The 22,042-nt window shown below is 43.9% G+C and overlaps 1 protein-coding gene across 5 annotated transcripts in view; it reads left to right on the top strand.

The window, feature by feature from the left end:
* LOC138569270 (uncharacterized) overlaps positions 1-22,042 on the top strand; it is a 754,354-nt gene that overhangs the window by 66,879 nt on the left and 665,433 nt on the right. Inside the window, exon 3 of one of the 5 annotated variants that reach the window (XM_069647102.1) lies at positions 12,203-21,675. The exons of the other annotated variants lie outside the window; for them this stretch is intronic. Within the exon in view, the coding sequence (XP_069503203.1) occupies positions 15,320-16,510 (1,191 nt within the window). The 5' untranslated portion in view covers positions 12,203-15,319 and the 3' untranslated portion in view covers positions 16,511-21,675. Of the gene's footprint in view, positions 1-12,202; positions 21,676-22,042 lie in introns of those variants that run through there. 5 annotated transcript variants of the gene reach the window in all.

The following is a 22,042-nucleotide window of genomic DNA, read 5'->3' as shown; positions in this document are numbered from 1 at the left end:
ACATTCTGTCAGTCATGTATTACATTTTAAATTAATGTCGTTTTTGCCTTAAACTGAGCATTTTGCCTCAGACATTTTCTTTATCTAAACCATTCCTTTCAAATGCTAGGAGGATTGAAGGCCCAGAGACACAAAACACGGTTTAAGAAGAAGACATATGTTTAGAAGGGACTCCCTGATGAAAGTCAGGAATTCACAACAAGGACTGAGACATGTTGGTTTACACTCAGTGCCTAATCTGATGAGCACACATAAACAATTGCAAGACACTGCATACATTCTGGTTCATTACGTTTGGAGCTGTAGATCTGTACTTGCTGTGTAATATGGTGTACATTTTATATTTACATTTAAGAGCACAACAGTGTGAGATATACAGCTGGAACAGTGTGCTATAGCATGGCTGTCCTTTAGACGAAAACAGAGAAGAGCTGGACTATCGGTCCCGTGGTGCACAGGGGGTAGAGTGTTTTCCACATGGTTTCAGTGCAAGAGGTTGGTGGGTGTTAGTCACTGTACATTCTCAGCTCAGGCAAGCTTGAGATGGTGCCAGAGCTGTCCTGCTCTCTTTACGGGGAGAGTTTTTGGAAAACCTAGAGGAACAAACTGAAATCGAAGATCAAAGTGAGTTGAATGCAGCAGGAAAGACTGACATTCACACGGAGAAAGCTGGGTGATGCAATCACAAAGCAGGGGTCTGAGGAGAGATATCAATGTACTGGCAGGGCAGGTCTACAGACAAAGATATGCATGTTTCAGATTGATTAGCACACTTTAAGGAAAGGACACACATCTTTGGAATGCACTGGTTCATTGAGTGCACACTCACTTGCAATTTTGTTTAGGGCAATAGCTGTCTTGAGCAATGGAATTTCTTGTCAGATTCAACAGCACCGTTTGAGAGAAGGGAACACCCTTTTTGAGGCATGCTGATGGATTGAACATATGCTCCAGCATGACTGGTTGTGCTTGGTAGCTGACACACATGGGCATTTGAGTTTCTTGTCAAATGTATTAGAATATTTTAATGGAACAGCAGGTGTCCTTATCCCATGCTCTTTAATTCAATCCATGTTCACACACAACTTGTTTTAATGCAGTAGTTCCCAGGAGCATTGGACTTTCTTGTCAAATTATTTTGCATGCTAGGTTGGAAAAGCAATGACCATTGCGGTGAACTCATTCATATAAAAAGTGTTCACGCACAACAATAGCCAATACAGGTACATTTATTCTTGCAAAATGTATTAGAACATGTTAACAAAAGGGCAAATATATTTGGGTCTAGCTGATGCAGACAATAATCTGATGTTCTTGTCAAAATTATTAGCAAACATTGAGGGAAGGTCTAACCTCAATGGGGTGTGATGATTGATTGAATGTGCACTCACCCATGACTTGATAGTAGCTGACACACAATTATTTGAATTACTTGTCAAATGTGTTAGTTCACATTGAGAGGAAGTCAAATATCATTATTGCACACTGATTGATGTAGCGTTCACTCATGCATTTCAACTTCTTGTCAAATTTATTAGCACACTATGAGGGAATAGAAAACACCATTCAAGCATGCTTGTTTGAAAAATGCTAATACAAGACTTGTTTGAGTGCAATATCATAGGTGCACCACTGCAGTATCTCACACACATGATCATTTGAATTTCTGTTCAAGTGTATTAGCACATTTTGAGGGTAAGTGTCAAAGCGGTGTACTGGTTTATTGAGCACAAACATACTCACGATTTTGTGAGAATAATAGCTTTCCCAAGCATTTGATCTTCTCATGAAATCTATCAGCACAGTTTGAGGGCAGGACAGGCCTCTTTGGGGCCCACTTATTGAATACATTCACAAGCAGAACTTGGTTGACATACATGAGCATTGGAATGTATTGTCAAACGTATTATTACATTTTGAGGAAAGGGGAAATGTCATTGGATCATGCTGCTTGATTTTACATGTGCTCAGACAGTAGTTCCCATGGGTATTAACATGTATTGTCAAATGTATGTTCATTCTTAGATGCAACAGCAAACGTAGTTGCGGTACACTAATTGATTGAATTTACATCTTGGTTGAGGACACCAGGTAACACACAGGAGCGTTTGAATCTACTGTTAAATTTACTAGCACATTTTGGGGGAGGCAAAACATCCTTGCTGCTCAAGTATTGATTCAACACATTGACACACTTTACTTGATAAAGAATTGTAGCTTAAAAGAGGATTTGAATTTGTTGTCAAATGCATTAGCACATGGTTATGGAAGGGCAAACGGCTTTGTAGCTTTGATTCAACGTGTGCTCAAGCATTGCTTCATTAAGCTCATTAGATGATACTAGAATTTGAATTTCTCGACAAACTAATTAGGGCATTTTGAGGTAAGGCTAAAACACTTTGGAGCATGCTAGTTGTTGGAGCAGGCTAGTTGTTAGAACAGATGCAAACAGCCAACATGGTTTACTGTAATAGCTTACATCTGCATTTGAGAGTTGTGTTCAATTTATTACCACACTTTGAGGTAAGGTCAAATGATTTTGAGGTTCGCTGATTGATGGAAGGCGTTCTCACTCCCAACTTAGTTACGGGCAATAGCTGACAAGGTCATTCAAATTTCTTGTTAAATTTATAAGCACAATTTGAAGAAAGGACATATGTTTTCTGGGCACACTGGCCGATTTACCATGCTCGCAAGCAAGACTTAATTGAGAAATGTAGCAGACTCACATGTTCATTTGAATGTATTGTCAAATTTAATAGCAAACTTTAAGGGAAGGGAAATATCATTGGTGCACACTGTTTGCACTGGTTGATGGAACACAAAATCACCCATGTGCATTTCTTGTTGAAGTTATTAGGACATATTGGGGGAACACCAAGCATAATTGGTACACACTTGTTTGAAAGAACACTCATGCATAACTTGTTTAAGTACAGTACCCGTCACACATGAGCATTTGACATTCTTGCCAAGTTAACTGGCACGCTTTGATTGAAGAACAAACATCTTTGGGCATTCTAGTTGTTTGAACGCATGCTCATGTCTGTCTTAGTTGAAGCTGTAGATGACAGACCCGAGCAGTGGAATATCTTGTCACATTTTTTGGAACACTCTCATGGAAGGCAAATATAATGGGGCACCCTGACTGACTGAGTACACGCTCACACCAGATGTTTCTGAGCATAGTAGCTGACACAGAAGAGCATTTAAATTTCCTTCCAAATTTATCAGCACAGTTTAGAGAAGTGCAAACATATTTGGGGCATACTATCTGTTTTGACATATGCTCAGGCATTACATGGTTTAGTCAGTAGATGACATACATGAGCATTTACATTTCTTGTCAAATTTATGAGCAGGTTTGCTTCAACACATGTTCACACACGATTTAGTTGATTGCATCAGCTGCCAGGTGCACCTGAATTTATGAGGGAATGGCAAAGGTCAGCAGACCACACTTATCAATTGATCACATGCTCACACAAAACTCAGTTGCACACAATAACAAACATGTGTATGTCACTTTTTTCACACTTTGAGTGAAGTGCACATGTCAATTGGGGTTTGCTGTTTGATTGAATGTGTGCTCATTCATGAGTAGGTGTAGCACAGAAGATGGCATACACACACAATTGAGTTTCTTGCTAAATATGTTCACACACTTTGAGTGGAGGCCAAACATCAGTAGGGTGTGCTTATTGATCATGCACTCACGCATGACTTGGTTGAGAGCAATAGCTAACACACACAAGTACTTTACTTTCTTTTCAAACTTATCTGCACACTTCGGGATAAGGACAAACATCATTTGTGCATGCTGGCTGATTAAATGTGCAATCCTGCGCAACTTGGTTGAGTGTTATAGCTGACAGCTGCATTTACATTTCTTGTCAAATTTATCAGCATATTTTGAGTGATGGGAAAACATCATTGCCTCATGCAACGGTTCCATGTGATATTTTTGCCGCAAAAATATCGGCATGCAAAACTATGACCATATTTTTGCGGCGAAAATAACATATGGACCCTGCGGGGGACACCCCCGCATCATTGTTTTATGTGCGGGGGACACCCCCGCAACCCCTGCACCTAATATTTTCGACACCAAAAATATCGCCTATGGCTGTTCCCGACAACCACGTGCACGGCGATATTTTTGGTGGCGAAATATTACCTGATACCCATCCAACTTGATTACATTTACATTCATACATCACTTGGAAGAGTAGAAAAGCTGATTCTCATGTTTGAATTTCTTGGAACATTTGACCAAGGGAAACATTCCTTGGGACATACTGGTTGAACGTCTGCTCAAGCATGACTTGACTGAGTGCAGTAGTTGTCACACATGAGCATTTTAATTTCTCATATCGATTAGCACATACTATGAGGGAAGGGCACACACTGTTGTGGCATGCTGGTTGAATGAATACATGTTTACTCAGAGCTTGGTTCAGTGCAGAAGATGACAAACATCAGCATTTGTATTTATTTCTAAAGTTCTTAGCACATTTTGAAGGAAGAGAACATTATTTTGGGGAATTCTGAATGCTGGAACCCATGCTTATGCACAACGTTATTGAGTGCAGTAGCGGACACACAGACTCATTTACATTTGTTGTCAAATAGATTAGCACCCTTTTGGGGAAAGGTAAATAGTGTTCGGGATGTGCTAGTTTATTGAATGCACTCATGGATGACATATTTGAGAGTAGTAGCCCACACACAAGATCTTTTGAATTTCTTATCAAAATGTATTGCCACAGTTTGAGCAACGGGCACCCATCACTGAGGCATCTTGTACATTACCAAGACCAGGACAGCCTACACCTGGAATGGAAAGGTCAGGAAAAGATTGTTCCCACAGCTGATAGTATAATCAACCTTCTCTGATAACTCAATGACATGAGGAGCTAAGAAGAGGGAGTCATCAATTATTAATCCTATGATCTTGACTTATTTTGCTGGCTGTTGGCGAGGCCCAATTCTGATTCACAGATCTCAGCTGCCATTGTTTGGGGACCGCTGCTGCTCCACCAATCAAGATATCTCTCTTTGGTGCATTAATCATTAGCCTATGCTTAGTCATCCACCAGTCAACCTGATGGAGACATGAGATCATTTGTTGGGCGGATGGTCCACTTCTGAGCACAGGCCAATATTAAGATGCACATCATCAACAAAGGTATAATATAAGATGGCTGATGATTCCAGCAGTTTTGTCAGCGGAAAGGAAGTACATTTTAAAGAGAAGAGGTGACACTGCACATCCTCGGGGAAACCCACGGGTGCTCCTCAGAAAGGTTGACCTAAAAGGAGCGATTGAGAGAGCCTCCTCTCTGTGCTTCCGGAATGATTGTCACCATCTCAGGGCTCTGCTCCAAGCACTTAATATATTAGTTTTGGTTTGGTCATTAAATACCATGGTCTACAGCGTCGAAGACCACAGACAGATTGACGATCAATTCATATAATATGGCCAACACAGCCATGTACCCTGCATGGGATGGAAACTGTGTTCACTGGAATGTGGAAGAGGAAGAGGGTTGTTGCCTATGATGTCTTGTAGTTGGACGCTAACAATATGTCCTGTTAATTAAGGAATGTAGGGAGGATCAGAAATAGGTCTATTGTTAAGGGATCTGGCTGGGGTTAGGTTTTTCGGGGACAACAGAGGCATATATAAATACTGAGGGTCTGTGGATATGTGAAAAGCTATATATATGATTATCCAATAGAGCAAGACACTCACTGTTGGTTGAGCTGCAAGTATTTTAAAGTATTTGGCTGGACAGAGGTGAAGTGGGAAACAGGAGGTTTGCTGCAGTCTTTAATGTATTGCCAGGGTTTACACAATGGACAGCCTGCCACCATGCACTCTTCATGCCATTCCACTTAAAACAACATGCCCTATATTGTTCAGCTATATACAATATTAGGTGTATTTCAGTGGATCCTGCTGTGACCAGGCACTGCATGAGCTAACTCAGCTACAACTCATGTGGCGCACATCGGCATGGGGTGGAAAACACCTGTGCATGGTCTGTAGGATGCACTGTGTATATAACACACGTAGCTAGCATGGCCTCTGAGAAAGGCTGAAGCCTATGTTTAGTGGAAGACAATGCATTTGCCATGTAACCAAAAGGAGTGGGTCATGTGAAGTGACTCTAGGCGGCACTCTGTGTACGACCTTCAACTGTGCCCTCTACAGATAGCTCGGAAGTTCAAAACATGTTTTTCCTTTTGCCTATGGGCCACATTATCATTATCTATGTGGTTTACAGCTCGCTCGGCCTGTGGTCCTGCACTGTTGCTGCCACTTAAACGAATTCAATATATCCCACAGTCTTGAACTGCATCCAATGGCTACTTATTATTATTGTTATTATTATTCGGGTATTTATTAAACATATATCGAGCTTCACAAGTAATAGGGGAGGTAAGTACCTGGGAAGGAAGCAGATCTTGAAGGATCAATAAAAGGGAGAATGGAACTATTAAGGAGAAAAATACTTTTCAAGTTTATGGTGATTTCCCATTAATGGTGTCACCCGTTGGTAAGTCCGTATGGATCTCTTTGACTCCTCTAGAGTCTTCATTAACATCTATCTAAATTTTACTGTCATGGTGCAAGGCCCTCAGGCTAATCTCCTCCTCTTTGATAGGCAGTTCCCTCACCTCATCAACTTCCTCTCATCTCCAGCTGTCCCCTACTCTCTTCCCCTGGCTACCTTGCCCTCCTCCACTTCCTCCTCTGCCCCATCTCAAGCTCCTTCCACACCTCCGCAGGGCATACCTCTGATCTGTACCCCTCCCCAGAAGGTCTTTAAGGCTGGCAACCTTCTCCATTTCAGCACTCTCAACTGTTGCTCGGCTGTTAAACACTTTTCTGACATCTATCACCTTCTAGAAGAACCCGACCTTGATTTCCTCGGTCTTACCGAGACGTAGTTCACGGCCAGCTCTGTCACAAGTTTTGACCCTCTCCTCCCCGATGGCTACAAGATCCTCTCAGCCCCCAGATCCATCTGGCCTGGAGGTGGTGTAGCCCTGATCTTCCCTGAGTGGATTCCTGCCTCTCTCATTCTCACTCAAGTTTACTCCTCTTTTGAATGCCTAGTCTGCAGGCTCTCTCTCTCTCTCTCTCTCTCTCTCTCTCTCTCTCTCTCTCTCTCTCTCTCTCTCTCTCTCTCTCTCTCTCTCTCCTAGCCCCTCTCTTACTGTTGATACTCTCTACCGGCCCCCTGGTCAAATCACCTCTTTTCTCTCTGAGTGGGTTGACCTCTCCTCCTCCCTCTTGCCTCAACCACCCAACATCTCTGCCTTGGTGAGCGCAACATCCATCTTGATTCTACCTGTCCCTCATCTGCACTCTTTCACAACCTCTGTGTCAGTCGAGGCCTTTGCTGCAACCTTCTCCACCCCTCCTCCACCCCAGGCTGACTCACACCCTGACACATCCCTCTCTCTTCTCTACTCCTCTATTTTTGCTACTCTTGATACTATCGCCCCAGTCATGAGGATCCGTTTGAAGTCCAAAGAAAAGTACAATTCTTGGTATGGCTCTGACCTAGCTACACTTAAACGGAAGTGTAGGACGGTGGAGAGGAAATGGCGGGCTTCTTGGTCATCCTCTGACAAACTGCCCTGCCGCCTGCTCCAAAGGCAATACCGACTCGCTGTCCGCACTAAGAAGACAGTCCACATACAAGCCCGAGTCTCTGCGGCACCTAACAATTCGGCCAAACTCTTCAAAATTTGCAAGGAGCTGGTCAACCCTGCTGCAGTCTCCACCCCTCCTCTCACCTCCCAGGCTTTTTGCAATGCCCTTGCCTCTCACTTTATCTCTAAAACCCAGGACATCCTGTCCATCCTCTCCTCTTCTCCCCCTCCTCCTCCCTCTCCTTCTCGGCTTGCTGACCCTCCCTCAGCAACTCCCTCCCCCTTTCTACTCCTTTCCTCTTTTCTTCCCTGATGAGGTAGCTAGACAAGTCCGATCTATGAAAACCTCATCAAAACAGGTCCATCCCTGTTCCTCTAAAACCATTAAGGACCACATTGACACCCTTGCTCTGGCTCTTGCCGATTTCTGCAACCTCTCATTTGCCTCTGGCTCTTTCCCCTCCCCTCTTAAGCACTCCCTTGTGCAGCCTCGCCTCAAGAATTCCGCTGCATATCCATCATCTCCGTCAAATTACCACCCAATTTCCATTACTCTCTTTTTGGGTAAGCTCCTGGAAAAGCTGGCCATCTCTCAGCTTAATCTTCATTCCGACTCTGTTGGCTCATTCCATGACCACCAATCTGGCTTCAGAGCTGCCAGAAGCACGGAAACTGCTCTCCTGAACATCTGTGAAGACCTGCTCTCCAACCCAGATTCCAACATTCCCCATGTCCCCATCCCACTTGATCTCTCCTCTGCTTTCGACATGGTCAAACAAACCACCCTGCTCAACCGTTTCCTTGACAACCTGGGTATCACTGATCAGGCTCTGGCCTGGCTGACCTCTTTTCTTTCGACCTCCCAGGTACAACGTGGGTCCTTCCTATCTTCTGTTTCCCTCTCCACCTGTGGTGTCCCCCAGGGGTCTAACCTATCCCCCAGGCTTTTCAACCAATACCTGACAACTGTCCCCTACTGCATCTCCATTTTCTGCTCAACTTTCCAGTGATATTCTGATGACACCCAACTCATTTTCAGGCTTCCTTCAGCCTCCCCCTCTCCTTCCCTCATCTCTGATTGTCTAATCGCCATTCAAAATTGGTGTGCCAGCAACTATCTTTGTCTAAATGCCAACAAGACCGAGATCCTCCTTATTGGTACAATATCTCCATCATTTCCTCTCACTCTCTGGCCAGCCTCCCTTCGCCCTCCTCCTACCCCCACATGCGTGGCAAAGAACCTTGAGGTTATCTTCGACTCCACACTTTCCTTCTCTGCACACATCTCTGACATCTCCAAAAAGTCAAACTTTTTATTGCACCTCCTTAGAGGAACTCTGTTTTTCCTCTACTTCCCTCAAAATCTCACTGTCTCCCAAGCTCTGGTTCTCTCCAGACTGGATTACTGTAACAGCCTCTTTCTAAATCTACCTGCCTCCACTCTCACCCTTTACAATTAATCCAGAACACACTGCAAGATTTGTCCTTGCCCTCAAGCCCTGGGATAGTATCTCTCCAGCCCTGAAATCCCTTCATTGGCTCCCATTGGATGCAATGATTACATTTAAAACCCTCTGCATTGTCCACAAGGCTTTCTGGGGCCTGGGTCCAAAATACCTTCAACTATCCCTCGTAAATACCTCCCCTCTCGAGCCCTTTGCTCTTCTACTTCTAACTCCCTCAGGGTTAGTCATTTTGCAAAGAAACAAGCTGGAGGTAGATCTCTGTCTTCGGCCGGTGCCTCCCTTTGGAACAGCCTCCCGGCCACATTGAAACTTGAGGAAAACCATCTCTGGTTCCGGAAGCACCTCAAGACCTTCCTCTTTGCCTTTGCCCCCCTTCTCCCCTGTTGACCTGTTTCTTCTCTTGGCATTGTGCACCTGGTCAGCCTCTGTCATTCGGGCCCAGGTACCTGCTTACCCTGCCACCCTCCTGCACTACCTCCAGGCCACCCTCTGCACTAGGGTTCTGTATCTGTACCCATACAGCCCCCCTACCACTTTTCTTCTGCACTTGTCAGATATACCTTATCTGATTAGCTTTCACCTGCCACTTGCTGGCTGCACTACCATGGTTTATCGCCCTTATTTATATGTATTCTGTTCTCTCCTCTGCTCTGCACTCCCCCCCCCTTCCATGCACTTTCCCCCTTTTCCATGCACTTGCGCTTTCTTAAATGTCACAGGGCCTGGTAAGATTGCTGTTTTCATTTTTGTTCTCCCTTGTTCCTCTCCCTTTTTGCCTGGTCGTGCTCTGAAACACTTGTGTACAAGCACGATATAAATACAATATCATTTCATTTTAATGTAAACACAAAGCATGTTCACTGAGCAAAGCACTGTCCTCGACAAAACATGCTGCTAAGAATGTCTTTGTCCATTGTTCAGCTTATAGATTGCAGCCAATATATGTCACCCAGGTTTATTAGATTGATGGTGTACAAGAAATGCATTGGCCAAACATGATATCTTATATCCAACAACCTACTATCATTTTCGGCCATCACAGATACACATACTGTTAGCATATGTTCCCAGTACTGCCTTATTTTCTCATGTTGTATGCCCAAAAAGTGCCATTATAGACAAGGTATGGACTCCATTTGCCAAAGCAGAGCCTCAATGCATCATGTCTAATGGAAACCCTCCTGTCTAAAGGGGCTGAAAGATGTAGCCCCATGTCCTGCTATTATGCCCATGATGAGCCATCCTATGCCTTACTGCTGCAAACAGATTCATATAGAATTTCAATGTATGCTCTTGAAGTGCCATCATACACCCATGAAGTGCCATCAGATTTTGTATTTATGTATTTATAAATTTATAGGGCACCGAAGTCCACAGGCATCAGGGCGCCAACATGGAGACAGAAGACAAACAAAAGTTATACGGTACACACAAAAAAGAGGATGCGCCAACAGTCTATCCTAGTGATTACTTAAAAAGAGCAGTTTTCGGTGCACGGCGGAAGTTCAGGTTATTTCGTTCCAGTGGTAGAGAAGTTGGGAGTTTGTTCCAGATTTTGGCGGCTGTAACAGGGAAGGATCTACCCAGTCCATTTGTCCGTTTGTGGTTAACGCTGTTGATCTGACCCTGATTTCCTGAACGCAGGGGTCTGCTAGGAACATATAGAGAGATCAGTGATTTCAAATAGAGGGGAGCTGTGCCAAAGAGGCCACGGTGTACCAATGTGCTAGATTTGAAAGCAATCCGACCTTCCACCTTCAGCCAGTATAGGTCCCTTCTACTGGATGAGATGTGTTCGCTCTTGGTATGTTTTTAATAATACTCACAGCGCTATTCTGAATTGTCTGACATTTAGTCAGACAAGTGGTGTTTGCCCCTATTAGAAGCGCATTGCCGTAGTCTAGCCTTGAAAGTATGGTGGCCCGGGCAATAGTGGCACAGTTTTCTTCGTTGATCAGAGGCCTGATGTGTCTAAGCAGGCGTAGATGATACCGACCGTTTTTGTTTATTTGGTTGACATGGACTTCAGCGCTCATCGAGATTTCCAAAGTGATGCCCAGGAAGTTTACTTTGCCTAGAATCAGGATAGCCTTAGCACTGCCTTAGCACTGGCAACAGAACCTCAGGTAATTGCAGCATGTTCTCCTAAAGTGCCATCAAATGAATGTGAAGTGCCATCATACGCTGTGGCACTTCCAGAGTGTGCCCTCTTTAGTGGCATTTCATGATGGTGAAGTGAAATCATACTCCCTGACACTTGAAACCGTTGCCACATTATTGCATCATAAACCTGTGATGGGCAAACACATCCCCTGTCACTGCCTTATGGGCTGTGATATTGCAGGAAATATGATGCCACCTCACAGGCATACAATGGAAGTACCAGAACCCACAAGGGACAAGACAAGGCCCTGCAACTATTTAGCAAAATCCACCAGCAGCCAATCTCCATAAAGTAGCACTGTTATTTGATGCCCATGCAGTGCCATCATATGACATGTCAATGCACTTGGCGCACTTGCACGATCTGAATGTCACAAGGCCTAGTAAGATCTTTTGTCTTGTCCTCCCTCTGTCTTCCCTCCCTTGTCTTCTCCTCCTAGAAACACTTGTGTACAGGCGTGTTTTAAATAATTTATCATATCACATGATATCATTTCCCAATTTGCCCCACTAGTTCCGCTTCATGGGAGGCAAAAGGGGGTAAAGTGAAGGCAGACTCTGAATAAAAGAGGTGCACATGCACCTATCACTCACCTCTCTCACCTCAGTCACACCCTGACTTCACTCATTTTCCTCACTTATTACACTCACTTCATTTATCACTGATGAACACAAATATGACCACTGGCTACTTCAGCAAAGTGAAAAGGTCCCTTCACGTGAACTGTGCCGGTATATTTTGACCGGGCCACTGTGTCTCGATTCAGAATGGCACGGTGCCTCGTGGGCACCCATGGTGAAGAGAATCCATAACCGGTGAATTCTAGCAATACACATGTCTAATGATTCCTAGGCAAGCTACTGTGTTATCTCTCATTCCTGACACATCTCACTTCTCTTCCCAGCTTCTGCCTGTGACCACGAGCCCAAGAGTGGATGAGGATGAGAAGTCAGAGGACGCACTGAGGAAACAGATAGAATCTCTGGAAACACAGAAAGAAACCTGGGACCCCCGCGAACCCAACCAGACGTTTATGTCTCATCTTTTCTGCTGTGTGCAAAAAAGATGTGATTGTAGTTTTTAAAGAATAATGCTAATGCATATACCGCTGCTGGTCATTAATACGTAGATTGCGCCTGGCCCAGCCACACTTGGTAAATATGTGTCATAATAAGAGCACTCGAATTAATGCAAATTAGAAGACTGATGATAACAGTAATGATAATACTTCTCCTAATAATAATGGCAATTAGCGACAACACATGGATTCCATGACTGACTGCCTCTCAGACAATCTGAATGCAGAGAATGCACGAGAAGCCACTTTTTAAACATTGTGATATCATGCAACAGTGTGAAATACAGCACACAACACGTGCCTGCACCTTCCTAGCCAATGCATCATAACAACAATGGAAACCAGCTGTCCTGAAACCATTTTCTTCAAGATATTTGGGAGTTACAACAATGGCAGAGCATTTTCCAGCAAAAATACAACGTCAACAAAAACATATTGTTGAAACAATTTTATTTTATTTGACCATAAAGTGCACAGCCTAAGTGACCTTGAGAGAGTCCACTATTGCTCGGATAATTACCCTTCCCCACCTTTTGGCGCTGGCTCTGCCACAAGCCAGAGTGGGTGGGCAATTATCCCCTTCCTCGATGACCTCCAACGAGGGTAGAGGGCAGGAGCCCCCCTCCTCTCCAGCAGCTACAACCACCCAGCAGCACACGCAGTAAGTGCAGACTCTCTGCACAGCACACGGCGGCCTGCCTGACCGTGTCTCTCCCGCTTGCCTGACTCTCCCATGCCGGGCGCGATGTGGCACCATAGCGAGGCTGAGCCTCGATCCGGGCATTATTAAGCTTCCTGCTTCCGCCGACAGGCGGATGCACCGGCCTGCACGAAGGCCGTACAAAGGCCCTGTTTGCCCCTGTTCGCATCCTGGAGCAGCAAGGAGTGCTCTATCCAATTTTTTTTAGCCCGTGCCGGCACATGAGCAGGAGCTCCACTTACCCGCTCTCTGCTTGCTCTTGCCGCCTCTGCCATCCTGTCTACCAGACCTTCCGGCTCACTTCTACCTCTGCTAAGGTAACTTTATGTCTATCCCCCAGTCCGAAACCTGACGACTATCACTGTCTCCAAACAAGCTCATATGAACACAAAGACATTGTCAGTGTGCATACCTGTTTTCCCTTTAACCAACCTTTGTGTAACCTTAAACATTGCATGCAAGCCTCCTGCTTATCATTTAACCTAATCCATCATACTTGTGCACCCAGATTAGGCCCGCCCTGCTGGATTGCAACCTACTTCAGTTGCTAAAATCCTAAACTCAGAGAGTGCTTCACGTATTTTAGCCATTCTGCCACATCTGAACATAACTATTGCTCCATGTTTCCTAACCTCACCGCCACTTGGATTTCAGACAGTGCTCTATGCATTCTGGCCTCACTGCCTTATTCTGAATCTAGATGGTGTTTTATGCATTCTAGCCTCACTGCCTTATTCTGAATCTAGATGGTGTTCTATGCATTCTAGCCCCACTGCCTTATTCTGAATCTAGATGGTGTTCTATGCATTCTAGCCTCATTGCCTTATTCTGAATCTAGATGGTGTTCTATGCATTCTAGTCTCATTGCCTTATTCTGAATCTAGATGGTGTTTTATGCATTCTAGCCTCACTGCCTTATGCTGAATCTAGATGGTGTTCTATGCATTCTAGCCTTATTGCCTTATTCTAAATCTAGATGGTGTTCTATGCATTCTAGCTTCAGTGCCTTATTCTGAATCTAGATGGTGTTCTGTGCATTCTAGCCTCACTACCTTATTCTGAATCTAGATGGTGTTCTGTGCATTCTAGCCTCATTGCCTTATTCTGAATCTAGATGGTGTTCTATGCATTCTAGTCTCATTGCCTTATTCTGAATCTAGATGGTGTTTTATGCATTCTAGTCTCACTGCCTTATGCTGAATCTAGATGGTGTTCTATGCATTCTAGCCTCATTGCCTTATTCTGAATCTAGATGGTGTTCTATGCATTCTAGCCTCACTGCCTTATTCTGAATCTAGATGGTGTTCTATGCATTCTAGCCTCACTGCCTTATTCTGAATCTAGATGGTGTTCTATGCATTATCATTGCCTTATTCTGAATCTAGATGGTGTTTTATGCATTCTAGCCTCACTGCCTTATGCTGAATCTAGATGGTGTTCTATGCATTCTAGCCTCATTGCCTTACTCTGAATCTAGATGGTGTTCTATGCATTCTAGCCGTATTGCCTTATTCTGAATCTAGATGGTGTTCTGTGCATTCTAGTCTCATTGCCTTATTCTGAATCTAGATGGTGTTCTATGCATTCTAGTCTCATTGCCTTATTCTGAATCTAGATGGTGTTTTATGCATTCTAGCCTCACTTCCTTCTGCTGAATCTAGATGGTGTTCTATGCATTCTAGCCTCATTGCCTTATTCTGAATCTAGATGGTGTTCTATGCATTCTAGCCTCACTGCCTTATTCTGAATCTAGATGGTGTTCTATGCATTCTAGCCTCACTGCCTTATTCTGAATCTAGATGGTGTTCTATGCCTTATCATTGCCTTATTCTGAATCTAGATGGTGTTTTATGCATTCTAGCCTCACTGCCTTATGCTGAATCTAGATGGTGTTCTATGCATTCTAGCCTCATTGCCTTACTCTGAATCTAGATGGTGTTCTATGCATTCTAGCCGTATTGCCTTATTCTCAATCTAGATGGTGTTCTGTGCATTCTAGCCTCACTGCCTTATTCTGAATCTAGATGGTGTTCTATGCATTCTAGCCGCACTGCCACATTCTGAATCTAGCTGGTGTCCTATGGGCTAGGTCCCTAACACAAATGCATACTCACCCATCTAAAGTTCCCAAACTTATCCTTAGCCTACCAATTTTCTCACCACTACTTAGTATGCTTCCACTTACTACCAGCCTGCTCGCCTGCGTCGTCATCCTCATCCTAAACAGTGTAACTTAACTGAAGATGGCCCTGTACTTACCCAACATGCCTCCTCCTACTACTCTCATCAACCAGGCACCACATCCAGATATAAATAACCTTCAGCTATCACCCACTAGTCTCCTTCGTACCATCATAGATAGGAACCTAGGACTTAGTGCGAGACTAGCCAAAATCTATGAGCCTCTCGCCCGTTCACTGCCCACCTTACAGAAGTCCAAAGAACAGCCTCCTCGCTCCAGTTCCTCTACTAAAACTTCCGGTCCACCTTACAACCTCACCACGAGAACCACTCATAACCTCCCCAGTCTGGGCACTCTTGAATCTACACAAGACAAATGCCATACAACTGCTACTAGAAATACAGTCAGCCTTAAAAATACAGTCAGCCCTAAAATCAAAGGAGCTTTGATCAACGCCCAATCATTAGTAGCTCATGCCACAGAAATCGCAGACCTGATCCTCAAAGAAGATCTTGATTTCCTCGCCATTACCGAGACTTGGCTACACCCTGCTGCAGGCCCCATGCTCATGTTAGCAGTCCCAGACAACTATTCCATCTTGAGGCAAGATCGCCCTAACTCCAGAGGAGGGGGTGTCGCCATCATACACAAATGCAGTCTGTCCATGAGACTAGCAACCTCCTCCAATGTCCTCTCCTGCGAAACATTATCAGTCAAAGTCCCACTTACTAACTCCCAAACCCTTAATATCCACTTGATCTACCGCCCACCAGGCCCCATTGGCACCTTTGATGAAGACCTTAATGTCATTCTATCTAGCAATCTCAAAAGCTCCTCTCAAGTTCTCACCCTGGGGGACTTTAACTTGGGCTATAACGACCTGGGAGACCAAACAGCCAGCACCATAGCTAACACTCTTGCTGAACTTGGCTTTGCGCAAAGAAGCATGGCACCCACTCACTTGAAAGGTAGAATACTTGACTGGGTGGCTGACCACAACTGCTTAGCAAAAATCACAAATACCACTCCACTTATCTGGACCGATCATCATCTGGTATCGTTCCTCTGTCCACTGACAGACCCCCACCTCTGCCTAACACCACAGCTCCTCCTACTCTCACCAGAAATAATAAGAATATTACTCCAGAAAGACTCATCCCGAATCTACTGCCTACACTTAACACACTCCCCGATAACCTGGATCCAGAGATCCTGGTTGAAGAATATAACAAGGTTATGGCTTCCTCGCTAGACCTCATTGCCCCACTCAAACTCAGATCCAGTAAATTGAAAACGCACTTCAACAAATGGTACACCCCTTTCCCCAAAAACCTAAGGCAGCAAAAGAGAAAATGCGAGGCCACCTGGAAAAAATCCCCCTCGGCTGAAAACAAACTTAAACTCTCCAAACTATCCACACTCTATAAAAAAGAAATCTACCTGGCCAAACGAACCTCCTTTGACTCTTGCATTTCCCAAGCTAAATCCAATATGAAAGAACTTTTCTCTATACTAAAAGAAGTAGAAACCCCATACTCCCCCCTGACACTTGCACCAAAGATAAAAACTGGTGCTCTGAAATTCAAAATGCCTTGGCAAACAAGATTGTGACCCTTCAAAACAAAATCTCTAGCAAAAAAGCTGCCCTAAAAGACACTCTCCCCTCCAAAAGTGAGGATAAGCATACGACCATAGATCCTACCCGCTTCAAGTTCTCCAAAGTCAATACCCTTGAAGTAGAAAAAATTATCCTGTCTTTGAAACCTTCTAACTGCCAGGGAGATCTGTGCCCAGCACAGCTTATCAAAGATGCCACCCGTGACCTCTCCCCCTTCATCACCAAACTGATCAATGCTTCCTTCAACACTGGTTCCATCCCTTCCAACCAAAAACAATCATGGGTACTTCCATTATTAAAACACCTACTCTGGACCCAGCCACACCCACAAATTACTGACCTATAACTACCGTTCCTTTCTTATTAAAAATCCTTGACAAGGTCGCCTATGTACAAATACAGAAGCACCTGGAGGAACATCACCTCCTAGGATCTAGAGAATCAGGGTTCCGTCCTCAACATTGGACTGAAACTGCACTTATCGACCTAAAAGCTCAGATTGATACTCTTAGGGACAAAGGGCAAGTTGCCTTGCTCCTCCTCCTCGATTTATCTGCAGCTTTCGATTTGGTCGACCATTCTGTCCTGTGCTCACACCTCACTCAGCAGCACACTTCTCTCCAGAGGCCATCAAATGGATCACCTCATTCCTCAACGGAAGAACTATGAGGGTCTTCTCCCCTACTGCTGCAGCAGACCCCATTCCTATCACTTGTGGTGTCCCACAGGGCTCCTGCATCTCCCCCACACTGTACAACATATTTACAAAGCCCCTTTTCGATGATCTGGATCATCTCGATATCACCTACACTAACTATGCAGATGATACCCAGATCCTCCTTCCGCTTTCTGGAGATTAAGAAAGGGATTTGGCCTTGCTAAATAGGGTGTACATCATCATTCAGGCATGGATGGCCACTCACGGACTATGCCTGAATGATGAAAAAACTGAGCTTATCATCCTGGGTACTATGCCCAGTTTAAAGAAACTTAGCCCTGCCTACAACTCCTTTATGATAGATGGGAATAATATCAAAGTCGGTCAGGAGGTCAAAACACTGGGTCTCTACTTGGACTACAACCTTTCCTTCAAAAGACAACTGAGTTCCCTGGCATCATCAACTGCATACACGTGCAAATTAATCCGCTCAGCCAAACCATTTCTGTCAGACACTAGCTGTCTTACACTCCCTATAGCCCTTATACTTTCCCGCCTCGACTATTGCAACGCCCTTTACCTGGGAACCTCCAAGGCTACCACCAACAAGTTACAAACCCTCCAGAACAACGCCAAGACAAAATCCTCCTAAAAATGGCATCTCTAACTCATAAATCTCTCAACAATGCTGCACCGATCTGATTGATCAACAGGTTCCACAGACAAGCTTCCGCTAGACCCCTTAGAACTGCATACAAAAACTGCCTCGCTGTCCCAAACTTCAAACTTGCCACTATAGGAGGTAATAGCTTTCCGGTAAAAGCAGCCAATCTGTGGAACTCTCTGCCTCCCAACTTGAGAGTAGATATGCCCTACTTGAAATTCCGTTCCATGGTAGTTTCATGGCTGAAAACAAGGAACCACTAAGATAGCCAGGTGCCAAGGCTAGCAACTTCCTGCTACCCGCACACCGTGTAACCTCGTGCGCCCACCTGTACTTGCGCCTATACTGTACATATTGCTTGTTCTCCTTACTATGCTCTGCATATACTTCCATTGCCTATATGTATTTTCTATATTTGTTGCTAAGCTTTGCATATTCTTGTAAATGCTGCGGCTTGATACCCCTGGGTATATCTGCGCATTATAAATAATAAAACAAACACACAAACAAACAAACAATAGGGTACCCTATTGAGGTCTTTAAGACTTAATTAATATGATCCTTTTCATATTGATTTCTGAAGGTTGAAAATCTGTGGCTTAGTACCTGGGTAAAGCGCACACTTACTGACTTGCATCCTCGAGGCACTGCATTCCCTTTATTTACTGGACGTCCTTGATGCCCTGCTCACCAGCCCCTCTATTAATGTAATCTGCAACCCTCAGGCCAGGCACCTATGCTTAGAAGATGCCTGCACCTCCTGAGCTATTTGGCGTGAATCGTAATTAAAAAGTAGGGGTTAATTGTTGTCCTGGAGCAAGTGCTGATCGTATTCATTAGGAGAATCAAGGGCACAGAGGCAGGCAGAAGTAGGGTGACGTAAAATAAAAACAAAGGCAATGTAGCCAAAAGCCACTGACAGAAAAATAGATCATGTGTGAAATAATCAGTTACAAAAATGTAAGTCAGTCACTGCTGCAAGTCCATCAGACGTCAATGATAGGGTGGGGATTTTAGGCCACCTCTCAATCAAAGCCGAACATTTTACTCACTGGTTATTAGTGATTAATCAATATCATCCCTCATGAAGTGGTCAAACTGGTATGGGTCTAGGAGAAGCTGGCGTAATCCTGTAACTCCTATCCACTGTTTCCTTTTGTGCTCCCCACTTTCAGCTTTTCACAGCCAATTCTTGCTTCTGGCATTTCTGTCACTTCGCTTTACACTCCCAGAGAACCCCTCGCTTTTATAGGGTCATACACTTAAAATGTTATTTGGCACTTAATGCCCCATACTTTAAGAGTACACTTGAGCACATCGTAAAACCATCACACAACTACACACTAATTCTACGCCCACACAATCAATGTACTAGAAACTGCCTTCATTAAAAATACTCATTATCACCAGCAGGTTTTAGTTATTTTTTTCTTGAACAGCAGTTTTTTTGACCCATTACACGTGCACCCTTACTAACACTATCACATGCACTCTGTTCAACCTCTTTGTACCTTTCCAGTTTGATGACTGTTCTTATATAGCTGTGCCCTTTTCCTGCTTTTACTTATTCTCTCCCTTTCTGCCCCCTTCCTTTTCTCTCATGGACCAGTGCTTGGCGAACCCGAGTGGGAGGAGACTGCTCCTCTATCCAAAGTTAGAGTGGATGAACAGGGTAAAGACGAGTCAGTGAGTGTAGTGAGGTAGAGTGCATGAGTGGGTGAGGGAGAGTCGGTGAGCTGGGTGAAGAAAGCAGGTGAGGGAAATGAGGTAGAGTGGGTCTGAGATAAAATAGGTTAGGTCTGTAAGACTACTGTGGTGCTGATGGGTGCAATACAACAGCAGCGTAACATAACCTAAAATCAGACAGTCATAGACCTGCCAGAAACCTAACAACAGTCAGTAAAATATATGTTTCATGCAGCGTAGCATACAGTGATGCACAAAAGTCTCTAAATGATAACAGCTTAATTATAACGATTATTTTATTATACTAATGATCCATTTGTTATTAGTGTAAAACACTAAACACAGGAGTTAGCCTATCATAAGTACAAGCATGTTGGACAGAGATGGTGGCTGAGGACAGGGACAGAAACACGCATCTGTCCCGGATTGCACTGAGGAATCAACCTGAGCTTCTGCCAATCAAACACATGTCTCCTTTTTCAATAGCCAAGAACTTCTTTCCACCACATCTCTCAGATAGGCACATCCTTCCCCAGCTGTTCAGGCATGGGCCAGGTTTTGGATTAAATTGTGGTCCATTTTCATATGAGTATTTACTGATAATGCTGGGAATTTGCGGCACTACAGACTTTCTTGCAAATACACAGTTTGCTACTGCCACGACCTGTGGGTTGCGTCGAACAGACAAGCACAGCTTCATTATTATGGCCATGGAATAGTTGGTGGGACGCTCTGGACCGTTTGCGTGGTCTAGTTCCAGACTCCGATCCTGATCAGTCTCCACACATGGCAGAGATGGATCACGCATCCTCTGACTGTGTGATGTGAATGGCATTGTAACACGAGATCTGCCCATGTTGCCATCCCTTTTACTGCATGCATGTGTTTGATCAGTGCTCATGCCAGCTTTGCAGGCATCCAGGGATGTGGAATGGAGGTAGCCATAGCAAACACAGCAGTCAACCGAATGTGCATGTATTTACCTGGTGCTGGAAACATAGGACCCTTTTCGGTCATCAGTGAGGAGGTACATGATTTTCAAACACAACAAAGACACACAACTCAACCATAAGGCAGTCAGTCTCACAGAGAAGCCTGGAAATCCTTAATCAGATAAGGTTTCAGCAGAAAATACTCTTTTCTGGGATACTGGAAGACGAGTAAGTGGAATGTTAGTGCCTTTGTGACATAAGCAGGCTCTAGATACCCCGCCACATTTCCACATGTAGTGACGCACGGGATAGATAATCCCTGAGTAAATAATCTGGGATTCAGGCAGGGCCCCACCTGGTTTATCCAGTGTTTCTCTTGTATACGGTAATACATTCCAGTCTCTTGGATTGCTTTTTATTATGCTACCTCTAGATGTTAGACAGCTATTATTTAAAAGAATACTAGTTTAAAGTACTTCTGTACCCAAATGGGTGTTTCAGAGAAAGTAATATTTAATGTATAATTGATTAGTAGTTTCTTGACTGTTCCAAACTAGTTGCACAACTCTCGTCAGTTTACTCCGATCAATAAATATATTCCATTCCTCTTTACTGAATGTGGCTTGATTGTTGTTTAATGTTACTGCCCCTGATTCACAGAGCGTTTTCTAATGGGGTTTTTCTATGATTAAGCACTTCTGTGAATACGTCTTTTAAAATAAATAAATAAAAAAATAAACTGTTGTTTAAATTACTGTTTTCGACAAAGTTGTGTTACCACCTCATTTATAGTGAATAATGTGAAAATTAATCCAATTGCAATATCTTAACTGACAGTAAAGTATTACATTTTACAAAATGGACTCATTGCAAATTATTTTAATGCATTTGGGAATGAGAAAAGTGTTGAATAAACCATGACGAGTCTGATCATAGAAAAGTGGTTGAAGATTGGAGCATCGCACATTTAAGATGGAGACCACATTGACAGTGAAACTGCATGCCAACCAATGTTTATAGTGTCACTGGATAACAACACATTTTGCATTCTAATCATTGGGACTGTGAAGTGAGCATGAATGCATGAGTTTATGTACAGTGTCAGGGCACAACGTGGGAGTGGAAATGCAGAGTGAATGTACATTGTCAGTAAGTATGCACAAAGTACGGGTGTAGTTTGAGTGTTTGTATAGTGTGAGCATATTTGAGTAGTGTAAGCATGCATA

The sequence above is a fragment of the Ambystoma mexicanum genome, chromosome 2q (assembly GCF_040938575.1).
Source record: "Ambystoma mexicanum isolate Mex_15411 chromosome 2q, UKY_AmexF1_1, whole genome shotgun sequence".
NCBI lineage: Eukaryota > Metazoa > Chordata > Amphibia > Caudata > Ambystomatidae > Ambystoma > Ambystoma mexicanum.
This window is presented reverse-complemented; position numbering and strand designations above follow the sequence as displayed.